At 37.4% G+C, this 19,250-nt stretch overlaps 1 protein-coding gene across 2 annotated transcripts in view; it reads right to left on the reverse strand.

The window, feature by feature from the left end:
• Positions 1-1,455: 1,455 nt before the first annotated feature.
• Positions 1,456-19,250, reverse strand: part of LOC124178844 — a 49,336-nt gene continuing 31,541 nt past the window's right edge. For both annotated transcript variants that reach the window (XM_046562576.1, XM_046562577.1), the window contains exons 3-5: positions 7,331-7,416; positions 6,189-6,313; positions 1,456-5,414 (exon numbers count right to left, since the gene is read on the reverse strand). In XM_046562576.1, the coding sequence (XP_046418532.1) occupies positions 4,851-5,414; positions 6,189-6,313; positions 7,331-7,416 (775 nt within the window). In that variant the 3' untranslated portion in view covers positions 1,456-4,850. The remainder of the gene's footprint in view (positions 5,415-6,188; positions 6,314-7,330; positions 7,417-19,250) is intronic.

Below are 19,250 nucleotides of genomic sequence, written 5' to 3' on the forward strand. Positions count from 1 at the left end.
TGAAACGTATAATTTTCTGAGTAGCTTCTACAATTCTTATTCTCTAATTTTTCTTATCAAATTACGAAGCCTAAACTAACGTTCTTTGGAAGAATTGCGCGATGTTTCGTCGGATACTCGTTAACTTAAAAAAAAAATGTAGCTTTCCACTGAAACACATAAGTACCTACACGTTGTTAATAACATATAATTATATTTAAAGTAAAATTATCCGACTATACCGGTTTTGAATAGTTAAGATTAGGATTTCCCAGGTACCGAATATTTGTTTTTCGCATGTAGTAACAGAAGAAATACTAATAAGACTAGGAATTTTTTGCTCCAAAAATTACGAAAGAAGTAATGCTAACCACTTTGGATTTTTGCTGAAAATTTTGACGATTTCGGATGATACTTGAAACAATTCTTTGATGCACTATATCGACGTAACTTTGCGGGAGGAATCGATTGCGCAAATTCCGAATAAGCTGCGAGCAACGGATGAAGAGTTACACTCGAAAAACGACAGATTTCCTTCCAAATTCCTTTGCTGCTGGTCCTTTGCTATCTTTGATGTCTTTTTTGTGTTCCTGAGGGTCCAATTAGTCTAGAAATGATCGTACAAATCGATTCCGGGACAAGTTTTCTTTTTGTACTTACGATAGTCTTCAACTTTGAAATGGTCAATTGCATGAATAAAAAATTATATTATTTGTTTAAAAAAAAAGCTCCTGAGAACGATGATAAGCATTCGACAGTAAACGAAAGATGTTATTTTTCTTAAACACAAAGTAGCTCGATGTAATAGAATATACATCCGGAGATGTAGACATTAGCTCGCCACAAATCGAATGAGGTGGACTTTAGTTTTGATAATTCTAAACAAAATTCCGGGAATAAAAACTTGACACATTCCACTTGTTTAGTTCTCAAGAATTGTTTATATATTTGTAAGAAAGGACTATGTTTCGCAGCAAATGATCAAATTTGTTGGTGAAACAACGAGTTAAATTCGAATAACTCGGAAAACTGAAAGAAAGTGACCTTGTGCTTCGTTTCAGACTTCGTCATTCGAAATCCTGACATCCCCTTACAATTAGCCACGGAATAAAGTTCCGGAGGTTTAGGTACACGGTGAAGCGTTAAAACGATTAGTTTTGGGCACTCCGGTAATAGTCCTGCAGAGTCGTGAACGCAGAGCGTCAAGGCCGAGAGGTAAAGGAAGAATTTAAATTGGACAAGATTTATTACGGGTAAAATAAAAATTTGAATTGAACAAGTGACGTTTCTCGCGTGACTCAGCAACGTCTCTACGGATTAGCCGGAATATTTACAGTTGAATGTAAACGAGTAGGGTGCCCTCAGCTTTTACCTGAAGTACATCTGCTGAGGATTTTATTATTTTATTTATACTTCGCAAATTTCTTCTTATTTTCAACTCCATACTTTTTCTCCTCTTAGTTACAGCACGTGATAAAATTTCAGAATAATTTATTTTCTCTTAACTACATTATACAGCTGAGTATACATACACAAATTCAACTTGTATTTCATTTATATTATATGTATTTTGTATATATAGTACAGAAAGCTAAAACACTTTTGTACCGTACATTAATGTGTGTATGGACCCAATAATTTATTTCTTCATTCTTTATTTGTTTTCCTTCCTTACTATATAATATATAAATTCTACATACATGTATAAATATATAGGTAGATCAATTATAACTACACTACTTACAGAATGGCAAAACGTATACGTCCTATATTAATGATTTCTACTATTATTATTTTTATTACTGTTATAAGTATTTTTATTACGGTTGTTTGTTACTATTTGTTATAATCGTATAATTTACATATTTTCATTTTTGTTTTGTTTTTCGTTTTTACCCTGCCCAGTTCACTATTATAAATAGACGAAAATATAGAAAAAAATGGGAACCAAAATATCCTTTGCAGAAAATTATTATTTAAATCGGACTTCGTTAAGCCTAAGGCACTTAAACTCATATTTACACTTTCGGTACACAATTTGAAAATTGATATAATGACGCAGTTTCGTCTCTTTGCTTCTAAATGCGTTCTGCAGGGTTAGCAAAGAGTTGAAAACAATCTTAAAAAGTTAAACAATAAAACAAGCGACTCCGTCATTTCGACAAAGAAAATAAAAGTCTCCCGCGAAACAAATTTCGCAAATCATTTCAATCACGGAAATGATCGGTATCGCCTGTAGTTTTGTTACTACGATTCTCGCTCTCGTATAATCATTGATTGGTAATCATTACTTATATTGAAATGCTAACATCATTGCAGAGAAACTGCCGTATTCGATCACTTTTATCGAGGAAAACGGTAATCGTAGTACCCTCAAAGTGTTTTTTATACAGCAGGCAACGTTTAATTCATGAATGGAGCACATTAAAAAGTCTTTTTTTATACATAAAAAAAGAGATAAAAATTCTAATGCCCCCAATAACCTTCCGTTCGATTTTGACGCTCATTTTACGGCTTGTATTTGAACGTTTGTGTCGAACAAAACTTTAGGTCAAACTTGTATTACTAAGGCACTGACTGTTTTTCCCACATTTAATTGTGGGTCTCTCGATATTTCGTCTGCACGCCGACAACGTGCGAGCAAATAATTCAATTCGCGTTTTTAGGTTTTCGATTATTTTTTTTTTTTTTGATTCGTGGCAATGATCGTTTGTATTTATATTTCTATTTACGATTGTCTTAAATATGTATATATCTACAATAATGGCATTCAAGTAACGTGTAACAAAAATAGACACGCGATAGATCGCAAGACACGGCTCAAGTTCCTAAATCTATGTATACTATACTACAAATACTAAAGTACGCAAGTAATATGGTTATATATACACTTTAATACGTGCATGAGAGACGTTTAGAAGACACTGGCGTTTCTCTTGCGGGAATTTTTTGATAACGTACGCAGTGTGGCTGCACCAATTCATTCAACGCTTTCGAAGTATAATTAGGTGAAAGTCTGAATCCGTAATACGCCGCGACTACTGTTCATTGATGCAGTCAAAGTAGAAACGATTTTCCTAAGACTGGCAGGACTTGACATTCTTCATCGAAATCTCTCGAAATCCAGTAAGAACATTCAACAACGATAGATGCAATTAGATATACAATTTATTATGTTGCGAGCATTTTATTTGAGCTTTACTAATTCTCTAGTAACTCCAGGGAGGTGCAAAGATATAAAGTTGAAAAATAAACGCAATTTATGAAAATGACTACCAAATGATCATTGCAAGCTTTCAGCACGTTGAGAATTTTCTGAATTTGTTGATATTTTACATAGGGATATTCCATTTCAATTCCAATTGAATCGATGATCCAAAAACCATTCGAAACTGAGTTTCACGGTATTTCACAAGTTCAACGGGTTTTCAAATTTTCTGAACACTCCGATATAACACTCATAAATCACAAATTAACATCAAGAACGGTGTATTGATATTAGAAATACAGAAATTCACTGAGGGTATCTACTGGAATTTAGAGAAAAAAATATTTTACCGTTCGAAAAATGTAACAATTCTAGATTTTTTCATAAAATGAAAAATTCCCCGATAGTTACAAGTTTTTCAGATTCTACCAGATTCCATGAAATTCCCCGTAACCACAGTACAATTCCTTGGTCTTAAGAGGTTCAACTGTATCATGGTTTAATAGCTCGCAGGCAAACAACTTAGCCGAAATGTACTTGCAGCGTGTCTAAAATAGAATTCCTCGTGAGAGACACCCGCACAGATAATAGTAGATTGTACACTAAGGAGGCAAAGTAGGTCTTTTTACCCCGAGCGTAAGTTTGCAATATGAATCGTATGCGAACGCGTTCGCAAGCGGAAGACGAATATTCCAAATACGCAAGGTGAAAAAGACTTTGCCTCCATGGTGCCTACGATACTTTATGTAACAAGAGTGTGGTTTGCAAGTTCTTTTCTTTAACGGAGTACAATAAAGAGCACTTTTAAGTACTAGTACGTGAAAGTGCACTTTTACGTGCTGCAAAGCTTTGTTTTGTACTGTAGCTAAAACGATTACTTTACGCTCGGAACGCAGACAAAGAACGATGCGTAAACCATACCAGTGTTACATAAAAATAATTGATCGATTCAACTAGACGAATGAGTCAACTTTCATTTCGTTCATCTTTCACTCTTGCTTTCAAATGGTTTTGTACATTGAAAAATAATAATTAATCAACCTACATTCACTCGGAAAACGCTATACCAAAACGCGACTCTTACGATAGCCACTCGTCAAGGTTAATCAGCTCTCTTACGTAGTAATATTATAATTGCTGCCAAAAAACTGTATCAGTGAAATAAATCAGTTAAGATTTTCGTTCTAAATTACATAAAAAAAAAAAAAATGTTTATTGTTTACCAATAAAAATTCGGTTGCATTAATTCTTCATTCACACTTCTCGCACATTTAGGTAGCAAATTTTCCATTTCCAAAAACTGCAATTTTCACCACTCAGTTGGATTTAACAAACTAGCATCGTGTAAGATTTCAATATAGACTCGTAATCACTTTTGCGAAATTTTTCGTCTTTGTTTCGATTAAAATTCGTTGTAAAAAATTTTCCCTCGGTATTGAGTAGAACAAAAAAATTTCTAACGGTAACCATTGCGCTGCACGAACACAAAAAAGAAAAAAACGTATCTCGAAATGGCATTTACCGAGTTCTCAACGACCGAATCAATCAATTACGTATTATCGTTTCCGTACGCCGTTCTCGGACAAAAACGAGAAAAAAAAAACAAAAAAAAAAAAACAAAAAAAAAACCTTGTCAAATTTCAAGGCGCGTTCGATTTCGTTACTACACGAGAGTCGACAGCTCGTGAGGACTGTTCGTGTTCGCCGCGCTGCTGAGGTCAAGGGTCGCGGTAGGAAGACCGGGGCTGACACTACCGCTGACATCCCTCGCCAGAACGTGCGACCTGTTGTGTTTGTGGCTCGGACTTGGCGGCGAGAGGTTCCCGGGGGTCGGGGGCGTGGCTATGTTCCTGTGGGAGCCGGCGACGATCTGTTGAAGGTGACTCTGCGCCCCCGCGGGCGTAACCGAGGCATGGTGATGGTTATGGGGGTGATAGGGATGACCTCGGCTCCCGTGTGTGCCGGGCAGCGTGGCCGTCGAGTGAGTCTGCGGGATTGCGACCGTTTTCTGGCCCCCTCGGCTCCCCGAACTCAGAGCCGACTGGTTCAAAGTCCCCCTTTGACTGTGATGCTGACTCTGTCCCTGATGCTGATGATGCTTCTGGTGATGCTGGTGATGCTGATGTTGCTGCTGTAGCTGTTGCTGCTGCTGGATTTGTTGCCTCTGCAGCTGTGCAGCCGCCTCACACTGTTCGCGGGCCAACGCTTTGATCGCGTTCGTCTTCTCCTGCGAGAAGAATAAATATTATTGCTGGGAGGATGTTGTTATTGATTTTTATTTTCTTCTATCTGTTTTCATGGCTTTCACCTTTTCATTGAGTTTATATTACAGGTTACGGTTTACACTTCTGTAATGTTTAATCGGGATTAATGATTAATCGTCAATGGCGCCACAGACGTCGTAGTACGCGATATGTAAACAGACTGTATACATACCGAGAGGAAACGGTGAAACAGGCGGATTGAACGTTTTACCGCGCATGCGCGAGCTTTTTCGGACAAAATCTCGTCTTTTCACGTGGCCTGCCTAATCGAGCTACAGCTGCCAAACGAAGATCGTATAAGCGATGAGAAATTTCTTGGGTTAAACTGATCTCAAATAGTTGATGTAGCGAATCAAGGAGATTTGTTAGACCGCTTTTTAACTGACAACGACACAATTTCAATTTGCCACTTGACGCGGAAGAGTTTGACATCTCAAGTTGGCTGCCCTGTCTTGCGAATGAAAATATTGCCACGGCGTTATCTCCCCGACCAATAGAGTTGAGTTATTTCACGCTTGCGCAGTCGTTCATTCGGCCTGTTAAGTTTCACCGTTTCCTCTTGGTATAGAGATATAATAGTTGGATCTATTAAGCGGGTCGTCGGCGGCGTCGTTTTGCGGATTAAACGCTGCCACGCTTCGGGATATATGATCTTTACCTTGGGTCAGAGGGAGGTGGGGGGATTATAGAGGAACTGATATATTGGTAAATTGGTGATAAATTATTGTAAGACTTACCCTCTGCCACACGAAGACGTTATGGACCATTGCACAGCCGCAGAATATTATACCAAGACCGATAAACACCGACGTTACTATCGCTGGTGTCGAATGAAACTGTACAAACGTATACAGTATCATACCTGCATGGGGAGAAGAAAAAGAATAGACGGTAATTGATCATTCGATGGTTACATATAACGGTTTTATATTTACGACATCATAATTAACCGATGGAAATACCTATACGGAATTCTTCTAGAATTAAAATTTAACTACGTGTTCTCTAAACACTTTAGTATGAATATTTATTATTAATGGATATAGAGAAAAGTGAGCAAATTATAGAGGAAATGATATTGTACAGTTGCGAAGATGGAATTTTTCTCTCGGATTATACGTGCAATACCTTAAACCGAGGGATTAATAATTTTTAAAGTGGTTTCGACGATATGCTCGTAATACCCACGTATATTGAAAATCCTATGAAATTTTCCGAACATTGGGAAATATTTGAAGTCTACCATAAAGTCTTAGAAAACCTTATTAAAATCGTGCCAACGCCGTGGAAATTTTACGAAATTTTGTGAAGTTTTCTGAAATCTAGATAAAATCTTTTGAATTCCTTGAAGTCTCGCGAAGATTTCCAGGTATATTTAATTCTTACATAGCGATCGGAGAGAAGTCCAAGAGATCTTGTGAAACTGTTTGCATAATTTGATTGATCAACAGTATGGTTAAACGAATCTAAAAGAGCAGCTTTCATCTAATAATCAATAAACCGGAATATTGGAAAATATAGGTGATGTTCCTGATTCTTCTTCAAATTAAATGAAAAACAAATAAAGAAAAGAAAGAAAAGCAAATGTACATATATCCCGTTTCTACTGCAGCAACCATGCTAACTAATTCCCATTCATTTTTCAGTCACGTTTACGTTCGAACACGCGTTACGCGTTACGCGTTCCGCGTCACGAATACAATATCGTCTTCACACCGCCATTCAACCAAGTGTAATTATTTATGCTGCGGGTCTTTATGTATGCCTGGATACCTATGACCCCATCAATTTACCAAATATACACACGGTGAAGATAGGAATTACCGCATCCAATTATACTGCGATTATGACAATATCTAATACATCGAACTTAACTTACCAGTCAAAAATACAGGTATACTGATAAAAAATCCTCCGACAGCGCAGACTCGGCTTATCGAGGACTTTTGCAGGTACTTGTTCGTCCTGGAAAATAAAAAAAGAATAATACGCATCAGTTTTATACGCAATTACGAAAGTTAATCGGTGAAACGAAAAATCGGTAAAAAAAAATTTTCGCTTGCTAGGAATTTGTAGACTATTTACCGAGTGATAGTTCTTTATCCAGCACAGCAGCTACATAGATTTTTTTTTCTTGCTTATGGTTTTTATAAGCGAAAGAAATGAAATTATGGTTACCGACAGAAATGTTTCACTTTAATTTTTATACGGACATAATAAAATTAGTTTACATCGTGAGTATGATATGTAAATGTAGGTGAAAAAAGTTTTTTATTTTTTCATCACAATAAATCTGTCTGCTTGTCAGATGAAGAGCGAATGGCCCGTACCTGCCATCTGAATCACAAGTTAGAGGGAAAAAATCACGAATCCGTTTAAAAAATGTCTAGCAAATTGTACCGATGATGTTAAATAAGAGTAGAAAACCATCCCTACTAGGTACCACAACTTCAAATAACGCTCTAAAATCTATATAATTGTACGATATCAATGACTTCGAAAAAGGTTTTACAATCCATAAATCTTTTCTAGTCGTTTGAAAAACGAAAAACTCTGTATATAATCAAAATTTCACTGGAGTTCCCCCTCAAGAACTTAAGACAAATTAATCGTGAAATGAATTATAAATTTACCAATACGGAAATCATTTTCTAGTACGATCGATCGAAAATCATCGGTACGGGAATCTGATCCAGACTCGCCTCGTCTGCCCACTTAAATTGCATTAAATACACCCGAAAAAAACTAGATACTAAAGAATTGTTGATAAATTATTAAAAAAATTTTGATTCTTTCTCGTAATTTTTCGTATCATGTACGAAGGGCCGAGGTAACTGTGCGCAGGTATCTCTCTATACGCACCTCGGTCGGTGCAACGACCACGCTGTTACTTAGCCGAGCGGCATCTCCGTTGCGTAACGCAAATGTAACCGTAAATGGGACAAGTGTAAGTCCATTCCTCTCTCGTTCAAGATCATATACGCCTGTATCGCGTGTATACGTATATATAGGAGACCTAACCCTACCCGAACACGTCTGCAGCCCGATGCGAGATCACATCTCGCAACTATGTTCCGGTAGGCTGCTTCGGCACATATACTGTTAAACGCGATTCAATACAGACGCCACGTTACGTTCGGCGAGATTCTTCCTGTCGGCGGTCTTGTGTAGTAAACGTATGTGCCTGTGAATTTTTTTTTTATTTTTTTATTTTTTTTATTTATTTATTTATTTTTTCACTTCTTTCTTTTTATAATTCTTTTATACAGGTTATACTGCAGGTACTCGATTTAATGTGTACCTTAGACCCTGCCTTCGTTATTTATGCGGTGAGAGGCAGGTGTGTTCCGGATATTTCAGAGGTGAAGTCCACGCGAAGCAAAATTGTCGGAAGAAAGGGATTGAAAGAGTTGAAACAGTCGAATTGTACTTGACAATTGAGAGGTTTTCAATCCCTAAGATATTCACCTCATTTGAATTACGTTTTTACGATAATGGTAAATTTTACTCGGAAGTAAGTAAAAGGGTTTTTTCAATTATTTGAATAGTATTTATCGTTTGACGATATTTATTCTAGTTGTTAGTGAAAAAAATTTGACTCAAACAATGGTGTTAACTTAAACAACTGATTTATCTAATAAACTATTTTCATTTTTTACCACGATCGAGAAATGTAGTTCTAGGTAGAAAATGAAAATTAGTTTTCTAGCTGTTACCGAAAAGTCTAGTATCCGTTAATATTCTTTCTCATTGCGATCACTGTTGCTATATTTTCTTGCAACTGTTGCGAAGATTTAATGCTTGTGCAACGACAAATTGACGGTTAAAGCCTTGTTTAACTAAAACAGTAGAGTAAACCTCAGAAACTGCTTTTGCGTTGCAATTACCAAAAAAGAATCGACGATAGCGCAAAATAGTTACGCGTACCTCGTTTTTCGCAATTCCAACAATATTAAAACAGTTTTTTTCAACGATACATGTTTTACTGAATTTTTCTCAGTGTGCGTACTCGTGGTCGTTTATTTATTGTAAATAAGTACCCGCTTCGTTTTACAGCGTAAGTTATACGAAGCATGTGATAATTCGGCTTCAAACGCATGCCGGTAGGTACGATGAAATATTTGAAAATAATTTTTCACAAAATTCACGTTACATCCCAATTTCAATTTGACCCTTCGGACCTGCCGGGCGTCCGGACCGCCCTGAAGGTGAACGAGAAGGAACCAGTCGGCCCTACTCAAGGGCCAGAAAGGTTAACGAAGGGCGAACCGCGGCACCGCAACACACCGTGATCGGCAGACTCGGGCGAAATTTTTTACTTTCCATGATAATTTACGCGAGCGAAAAATCCCTCGGTTCGCATGAAAGTACAGCTATTATAGGTATGCGTTATAGTACGTATAATAATAAGTAAGTGGCGTAATAAAACCGTGCGTGAGCATCTCGAGAGAATTATTGTTGCAGCTTTAATGCAACGAGGTGTTTGTACACGCAATTAAGGGGGCTTCGTACCGTGGAAAAAATTGATGCGGTGATCAGAAGGGGAATAAAAAAGTTTATTTTAAATTTTAGCGAAACAATACGATGGGTTATCAAATTTTTCTATAAATTTCATGCAAAACTTCAATTGCAATACAGTGACTTTCTATCAATGATATTATACTCAACGTAATTGCGAGTTTCGTGTTCCTTTTTCTTGTTTACTTTTTCTCTGTGATTTTACAGTTAATTATTGCTGACAAATTCAGTGCTTCGAATTTTGTCAAGTAGGAATTGATATTTTTCAGTTATATCATCATAAGCGTTCAAGTATTTTGTTCAATCTATCGTAAGACGTCGATGAGGGACTGTCAATTATACGACAGTAAAAAGTAGTTGTAAAAATGATGCTTTTTCAATATTTACACTAATGTTATCGACAAATCGACTATCTGTTAAAAAAATATCCATTCTGGAAAAAACAAATTGAATATAATGAATATTATGTATTAGAGTTTCAAATCCTGTAGGACGAATTACACGTATTTCATTTCTCAAAAAATATTGTTATTCTCCCGTTATGAATTTGTTTAAAGTTTGTCAGATTCAAAGTTACAACGGCTTCACCTAATTTTACGGACATCAAATGGTTTCAAAAAATAACAAATATTCTCAAACATTTTTCGTAGTTTTAATAATTTGTCAGAATAGAAAGAGAATAAACAAATCAATAAATATTACCCGGTAAGTCTTTTTCAAGATTTAAACAGACAATTTCAACGATTTCAATGAATATTTACATTTTGTAGTCATAAAATTCGAAGGCACAGCAGATTTCGAACGAAGATCTTCACTCGGGAGACAAAAATTGACGTTAATTATCGCCTTGGTATGTTACAGAATCTCCAACATGACCGTATATTTTCTTAAATTGCGACACCGCGTGTGAATTCTAAATCCCATAGACTAGATAAATGCCGTTTTGCGTTATAAAAAATACGCCCCGCGAAATCTTCAAGTCTATTTTATCATCACCGCACATATAGCGTGAAATTCCAAAATCATAATACAAATAACCCCAAAATTTGTCAAAACTACGTAGATACATTAAAAGATAGACGTGCACTGTTTATAGCCCCCTTATTGTTAGTCAAACAGGTTACTACACGTATCTACGCCTATGTAATGCATACAAGACCTTCCGGAACTACTTATCTGTAAAAAAAAAAAAAAAAAAATTGTAGAGCGCCTTGTGCATGTTGGGGCTGTGTGTGCGATTATACAGAAGATGCAACGCCGATGTCACGATGTTGACATTATCAGGATGGGTTTCGGGGTGGGGGTGAAGAGGAGCCGTGGCGCCAACTCTTCCTCGACCTCACCCGGGATCCCTTCTTTACCGGCAGAGCTTTGAGGTCCGTGCGTCGCGTGCCTCGCGTGTCTCTTTGACGTAAGTAGATATAGATTACAATATACATGCCATACACTTTACACGCTCCGTTCCTCGAATCGGATTTAGAAAAAAATCTGTGAAATTAATATTGGTAGAATAATTGATATTTGTAATTGATTTGAACATCACGGATTAAAATGTGTTTTAAATTGAATTTGAGATTTTCTTAAAATCTGAACTGAAATTAATCGAGGATAATTTTCCGTAGTCAGACTTGTAATTGATTTGAAAGCGCTCGAAGCCGAGTAAATTCACGCTTGGTGTAAACCGGAATCACTGGAGTTTATCACAACGACGAGAGAAACTTTTGAATTCGGATAAGCGATTGGTAATTTATATCCCATTGATCTTACACAAGCGAAAAAGCTTAAAAGACTGGCCGATAATAGAATCAGCATTAAATTTTGAGGTAGCTTGTCTGAGACTTCGTGAAAACGTTGTGCGTCAAAGTTAAAACACCCTTTCCAACGGTAAATCAGATAAGCTAATTGAATATATTACAACACACACGGCTAGGACTTAATTCCAGTAATCCAGTTTACACGCTCGACTTACTTTACATTCAGATAAGAAAAAGACGAGCTAAATAAATTGCTGCGAAAATGAAGTCACGAACTGACAAATTAATAGCGAAACACAAGCGAGGCGCCGATCTATTCCTCAATTATCTCACACCACGTGGCATTCCACAAAATTCCAAGCGGTAGATACCCCGTATATTAATGACCCGATGAAACTCCCGACACGGCGAAATCTACTCTGTGTATAATACACCTGCAGACCACCAATCAACCAACCAACCAACCAACCAACGAACCAACGGTTGTATTTCCTGTCCCGATGCGGAAAGAGGAGGCGATTAATCTGCAGCGAACTGACAGATCGACCTGCGAGAGCATATCGGCAAGATCTATGCGCGTTGGTTCGGCCTAGGATCTGAAGAGGAAGCGAGAAGGTTGAGGAGGGCCGAGGGGGAGGGGGAGGTGGGATGAAGGGTCGCCGACCTCGCAGGTACCTACGGTAGCAGCCCGCAGTGGCCGCGCATCCGTGGGAATATTTAATGGCAGTGTTATAAATGAACCTACCTCATTAAACCACCATATACGCGCCTTCGAGGTTCCATAACGCTTTGAGGTTATGTTCAATTTTTACCGCGCGTGTACAGCTGGTACCAGTGCAAAAACTTGATAATGGCTGAACGCAACAACGGTAATCGCATATAATGCGCAACAACCAAGTTTATATATTTTACTGTCGGGGAGGAGCTCGATAACCGAATGCGCATGCGCCAGATCAACCGATTCAATTGGTAGATTCAAACGATTCGCGCAGGTATTCCTCTGCTTGCCAGGTTGACCAACTCGTCGTGAGACGGCTGTAAAAATTCGTAATTCGGAGTTACGTTGCATTGAGAATTTGAGGTAGTCGAAACGTGACTATCCGATCCACATTTAGGTCATTATAACATCGAAACGATTCCGTGCGTATTGACAGTTCGCGTAGCGAAGCAAACCTGCAAGCGATGTTGGCCAGCCTGTCTAAACGGATGAAAATATTGGCGCACGCGCAATTAAGTGTTCAATTTCTTGAAACTGTCACGATATAGTGTGGTTGAATCAACAGATTGTCACCCACTATTCCTCTGATGATAACAAATATAGATTTCCGCGATTTAACGTAATTTCAAATAGCATAGTTACTGTAAACGGGATATTTACTCGACAGTTTTCCATGTATTACATACATTTATTCGAATAATGTCAAATTTCGTAATTGTGGCAGTATGATATTTTGATATTTCGTAAAACTTGACAAAAATGATTTTGTGCAACACTTTTCAAAATATCAAACATGAAACGGAAACAACCATCGGATAACTTTTTACGCATGCACTGGTGTGAAAACCACGTTAGCCGATATCTTATTTTCTCTTTCTATGAGTTCGAACATGCAAAAACAAAACACAACAAATTCTGAATTTCGAACAATAACATAAAGAAAAAAAAATTATATCATGTAACGTGTACGTGACAGAAAAAAATGGAAAGCGGACACCAATTCGGCATATTAAACCTTCATATTTGTAATCTTTTTTTCTCGAAGGAAGATTTCGTTGCACGCTTGCGTAATTAATTGACAAGAAAATGCGGCAGGTGTTGAAGAAAAAAAACAAAATAAAAAGTTCCCAGTATATATAATACATGTAATGAATTATTTCAGAACGATTAGCCACACTTATACAGGTGTAAAAAATACTAGCATAAACAAATTTGCTGTGATAATTGTAAGGATTAAGTATTCTGAAATATTGCTGCTTGTAAATAATAACATATTATATTCAAATAGTGAAAGGAAAGTAATCGAGAAGCATATTATACAAAAGAGCTACATTTTATAGTCGTTTTAAATATAGTAAAACCAGCTATAAATTTTGTTTTTTCCCAATAAAACGCGGATGATCGTGAATGCACATCCACAAACTCGCCGCGCGTCGGCAACCATAAGGACCCGATAATTAGCCGCGGCGAAGAAACAGTAAACAGGCTAAGGGTTTAACACGCGCGTGGATTTCAATGAATAACCAAGAGCGTAGCTGATTGCTGTGAACCGCGGTAGTTTCATCCTTACCAAGGAACGTAAGCATCGCTTGGATCTTATAAACTGTATAGAAACCAACGCGTATCAGCGAATGATCTTGGGACGCGGTGTCGCTGAACGCGTGTCGCATCCCCGGGTCAAAAGGCTACGAGTCACCGTCATTTTTATCAACTTTGTTTACTCGTTAATGAATCGCGGCACATTAGCCCAGAAAAAGGCATTTAATCAGCCTTATTGTTAGTTAAAGTTATAAATTTACTAACTATTCGAACAAAGTTACTTATTTATTGTAGAACAATGAAGAATTATTCAAGATTTTAGGTAAACTTTAGTCGACGTTAAAAATTCAATTCAAATCGAGCGGCTTAAAAGATTTTGTTGTGACTTTATGCGACGCTTGTAATAAGATCGAAGACTTAAGTTCACTTCAGCCTAAGATTGAAAACTTTGATTTATTTTACTAGATTAAAAACTGCAGTCGGCCTCAATATAACTCAACACTTTAGCTTAACTTGAGGATGTTCAAAAACTTGGATTAATTCTAAAATTCAATTTGACCGTATATAAGTCGACCATTAACTTAGATTGAATCGTACACCTGACTGAAATCTTTAATTGTACTTCAGGTGACTGAAAATTTTCTTTGATCAAGAGACAGAGGATAGAAAGTTGGACTAAAACATGGCTTAAACTATACGACAAGTTTTTAGCTGACCAGAAATACAGCGAAGCAGAAAACCTTCTTTACCGGTATAAGACACAAGTTATTATTCAGATCAGCGATGTTAGAAAGGTGACAACATTTACTTGGTGCATGGTAAGAGATCCTAAAAAATGGTGCATTTACCAAGAAATTGGCACGTGTAACATCGCTGATTCAGACTGACAATAAGCTGATCGAAAGGTTTACATTCGAGTCGGTATAACATCGGCTTCCAGCTCGATTCGATATCTACGATCGAATCTCGTTCAGAATTATTTCCTGTATTCGGCTCGAAACATTCCTTGAATTTGGGTGTGAAGGGTGAGGTAAAAGGGTGGTGGATTCCAGCCGGTCCGAAATATGTACCTTTGGATGTTCATAAATAACCATTCCAACCGATCGGCCATCCGATTGAAACACAAACCATCGTTCGTAGTACACCAACCTCCCTCTTGATCAAGTATTACGTAAACAATAAGGACACGTTATCTCCACGCTTATCATTGAGGGTATTACGATGCAGTACTCAGAGTTTTACCAATTGAGGATACGATAGTAAATTTTTTTTACATCACATTTTGTACAGAGTACGATTCATGCGGTATACTGAATTCACTTCTTATCGTTAATCGTACATGATAATGAGTGAGAAATGTTTGGACCAAGCTCTTCGCAAACTGTCGAATTGAATGAATTTATATATATTCCGTTAGAATCGCAAGTTTTCGAGAAAACCAGTTTTAATAAAAATTTACCCACGCTGTGAGCGTGTTGTTCAACTAATTTGTAGATCGAAAAAAATGTACCGGTTTACATAATTATGACCAATACTCTGGGTTGACGCATTGCACATACCGATATATGATCTCAACCTCATAAAAAATTTCTCAGGACGAATCACAAATGTAACCGTCAATGCGTAATCAAGGTGTAACGTTCTCAAATGCTAATTTTATACAACGTGCCTAATGACTACAGGAATTTTTTTTTTTTATCCACGAATTGGTTATGGGAACGGATGAATGAACGATCAAGTGTTTCGGGTCTTTCGGAGAAGAATTAGTTCTTAGAATTTTTCTTTCCCGATCTTGGGCACTGAGGAGACAAACCAACAAATGGAGATTCTGAGATCACTATTGAAAAATGGACTGCAGGCGACTGACGAATCGTTTTTCGTAATCCCAACAATATTCAAACAGTTTTTTCTAACGATACCTGTCTTACCGAATTTTTCTAGTTACCATAACAAATGAAATTTTTCTTACAATCAGTGTACGGAGACTTGTTTTCCCTGTGCAGATCAGCATAGGTAAAAATTCAATCTAATTATTTGAATCGATCAGAAAATAGATTGTAATAGTTAAAGTCGCGAAATAACTCTTCCAACTATTTTTCACTTTTCGTTAAATCAAATACCAAATGGCATTTCTGCACGAATCAACAATGATACCATTGAACTGATCGGTGTTTTTTTTTTTCCAATCATGTAAAACAATTTTCATCACACTTGCATGACAATCCGGGCTTTCCGTCGCAGTTTAGCGGGTCGAAAGTAGCCAATTTCATCTCACAATGAGTGTCGTAAAGATAGGTTCGCGCATGCGCAGTCCACCACTTTTCATTCGGTTGATGTAAAAACTATCATGTGTGACTCGGGCCAAAACTTGGCAATCGCAACTCGTGTGATTGCCAAACTTCACACCCGTCGCAATCGCCATCTTTCCTTCCTTGTCGTACGATATGAAAGAAAAATAAAAAAAAAAGAAGAAGAAGAAGAAGAAGAAGAAGTTTGCTTTACCATTGTCAGTACATGTTTTCGAACTTCCAGGCGCCACTTGTACGCTTTCATACGCACTGCGGCGACGAATCCGGAAACGGAAATCGGCGCAAGCGAGCTTAATACATTGACATACATATATGGAAGTTTCAGGAATGACGACGGAAGTATAATACGAATTGATTGCGTGGTTGGTGATTTATACGGTTATTCTTCTCGAACGGAAGTACTCGCGCGCACGAAAGAGGCTTCACGCCAGCTATGGTCAGATTCAATTACTCCCACGCAGGGCGGTTCGCTCGTGTGGAAGAAAGAGCTTTGAATCATACTCAAGCCCTTCAACAACTGCGATGTATGTCGATGCGTGTGAAGTATGTACCTACCGCGGAAAATGTTTCATAACAATTTGCCAAACGCCACGAATGCAATGCAAATGAACCATTTGTTAAAATGGCTTGGTTGAAAACTTGGTGATCGTTTGTTAAAGGGATTGCAAATAACTTTGTAAAACTGAAAATGATTTTACAAGATTTCGCGTGACGTCTCGGTAATATTCAAATTTTTAGGGAATTAAAATAATACCGAGTGATTTCAGAAGATGATATGAATTGGGTTTTCGTTATTCAATCGTTTCCTTTCTTTTGACATTTCAAATATTTCCCCAAAACACGCGCAATAAGTTTCGACTCAAAACTCGAAAAAATCTACGACGATCAATGATTATAATCGTCTAAAAAATTTCATAGATTATTCAAGTTTCCAAATAATTTCAACAGATTTCACCGATCTGTGTTAATTGACAAAATTGGTTTCGTTGATCTCGGGAAATATTCCGCTACCCTGTCTCTCTTTTTTTTCTCCTCAGTCTCGGGAATCGAGAGTTTTATAAAACCACAGCACGTTTTTACCAGCAACTGTGTCAAAATTCGGTCAAGATTGACTCGTTACTCCAGTTCCGAAAATGGTATAAAAACAATTATCAATTATTCTATGAACATACACTCCCGATTCTACACCGTATCAATGTGAATTTAAACATGTAGACTGTATGGAAACGAGGTTTAAAACACAGTAGGTACGTAAAGCTGCGTATAACCCAAGCCTTAACGAAACGTCGGAGAGTTCAAAAGTCGTTTGAACGAATCGCCCGTACATCGTGCAGTGGGACACGTGCGTTCCTCGCATGAGATACTTGATGCATTCAGCGCGCCCCGAAGCTACGGTTGTAAATTGAACGTAGTTACTTAGATACACACCGTTGTCATCGTCATGCCTGCCTGCATTTAGCCATTGTAATTGTTATTCCAGTCACCGAATCCATGTTATCTTGGACTGAAAGTATCACTAAATGGTTGGCACACCGAGACGCCGCGAATGCATTTATGGTGCTCGGTACAAAAATAACTGCGAAGATAAATACATGAACATAAAGAACCAGCGGCGTGATCTGTAAGAGACCAAAGAAGACGAGACTACCGGAAACGAGGGTGATCTTCGGTTCGTTAAAATCGATCTCAACTACGCTTGTCACGCGATTTACGGAGGGAGGAAAAATAATCGGTTTATTCAACGAAGCGAACGGGTGAATACGTCTCGGGCAACTTTTTTTCATTCGTAATTACAGCGACAAAGAAAATAGTGACACCTAAAACGGAGACTAATTAAAGGAAAACAATTTTCTTCCGTTTTTTCTTTGTATACTTGACTGTTATTTCTGTAGCAGTGTCAAAATTTATCAATACATTTTATACCACAACCGATGTTTAAATAGGTCGCTGTATAAACGCGCGAGATTTACAAAACCTCATCTGGCAATCGAAATCTCTGCAGCTAAACTTTCACTGGACCCTCTTTTCCGTGCAATGCCAATTTACTCTGTTTCCCATTTATTACAAGTACATACCATTAATTCTCCAGGTATCAATTTTGCAGAACGCTGAGTTGTTACACCGGATATGTCAACCATTGAATTTGTTTTCTGGCCAAAGAATGTCGACTTCAATATTAACGACTTGTACTAATGTCAAATATTCTCGACGCATCGGATAACAATTGCCTGGTTAATCGGTTACCACATCTGGTTATTTTTCTCTATGTATGAACTTTGAAGTATCGATGAACAGATAGAAATCACCGTACGTCCAAGAGACATTTCACAAGCCGTGACGTGGCAACGTGTTCTAGTCTTTTAGATACTCTGAGGAAACCTTCCTATTTCTCTGATAATACGGCCAAACTTCAGTTAGACGTTTATCGAAGGAAGTGAGAATAACGTAAAAGTGAAATACCTAAATATTTCGAACTTTTGTTATTGGAAAATGAACAATTTACGATTTTCAGTAGTTTTATTGATATCATCTTGTCATTTCATTCGCTCCAAGCGAAATCGACTAATATTCTTAATTACAACATTTCATTACAGCGTGTGCTAAGTTAACCTTTCGAGAACATTCAAACCTATACTATACCTTTGTCTTCTAAAACAGTAATTCTTAAAAAAAAATTCACTTTTTTCCAGTTTATTTGTTGTTTAAATTTGTAACTTCCACTTATATTATACTTCTAAACTTCACTATCAAATTGTAAGATAGTGTAAGTATACCCCTGAATTTTCTCAAGTAGATCGGACTCGTGCATTTGAAATGGCAACACATCAAAAACGGGACTGGGTCATTTTTACCCAGAGTGTTTTTCATAATCGAAAAATAGGTGCGTTCTCGAAGGGTTAAGTTTAATCCAGTGACGTGTCAATCCAACAATTCATTATCCTCGCGGTATTCTTAGGGGTT

Source organism: Neodiprion fabricii, chromosome 3 (genome assembly GCF_021155785.1).
Source record: "Neodiprion fabricii isolate iyNeoFabr1 chromosome 3, iyNeoFabr1.1, whole genome shotgun sequence".
In the NCBI taxonomy this organism is placed as follows: Eukaryota; Metazoa; Arthropoda; class Insecta; order Hymenoptera; family Diprionidae; genus Neodiprion; species Neodiprion fabricii.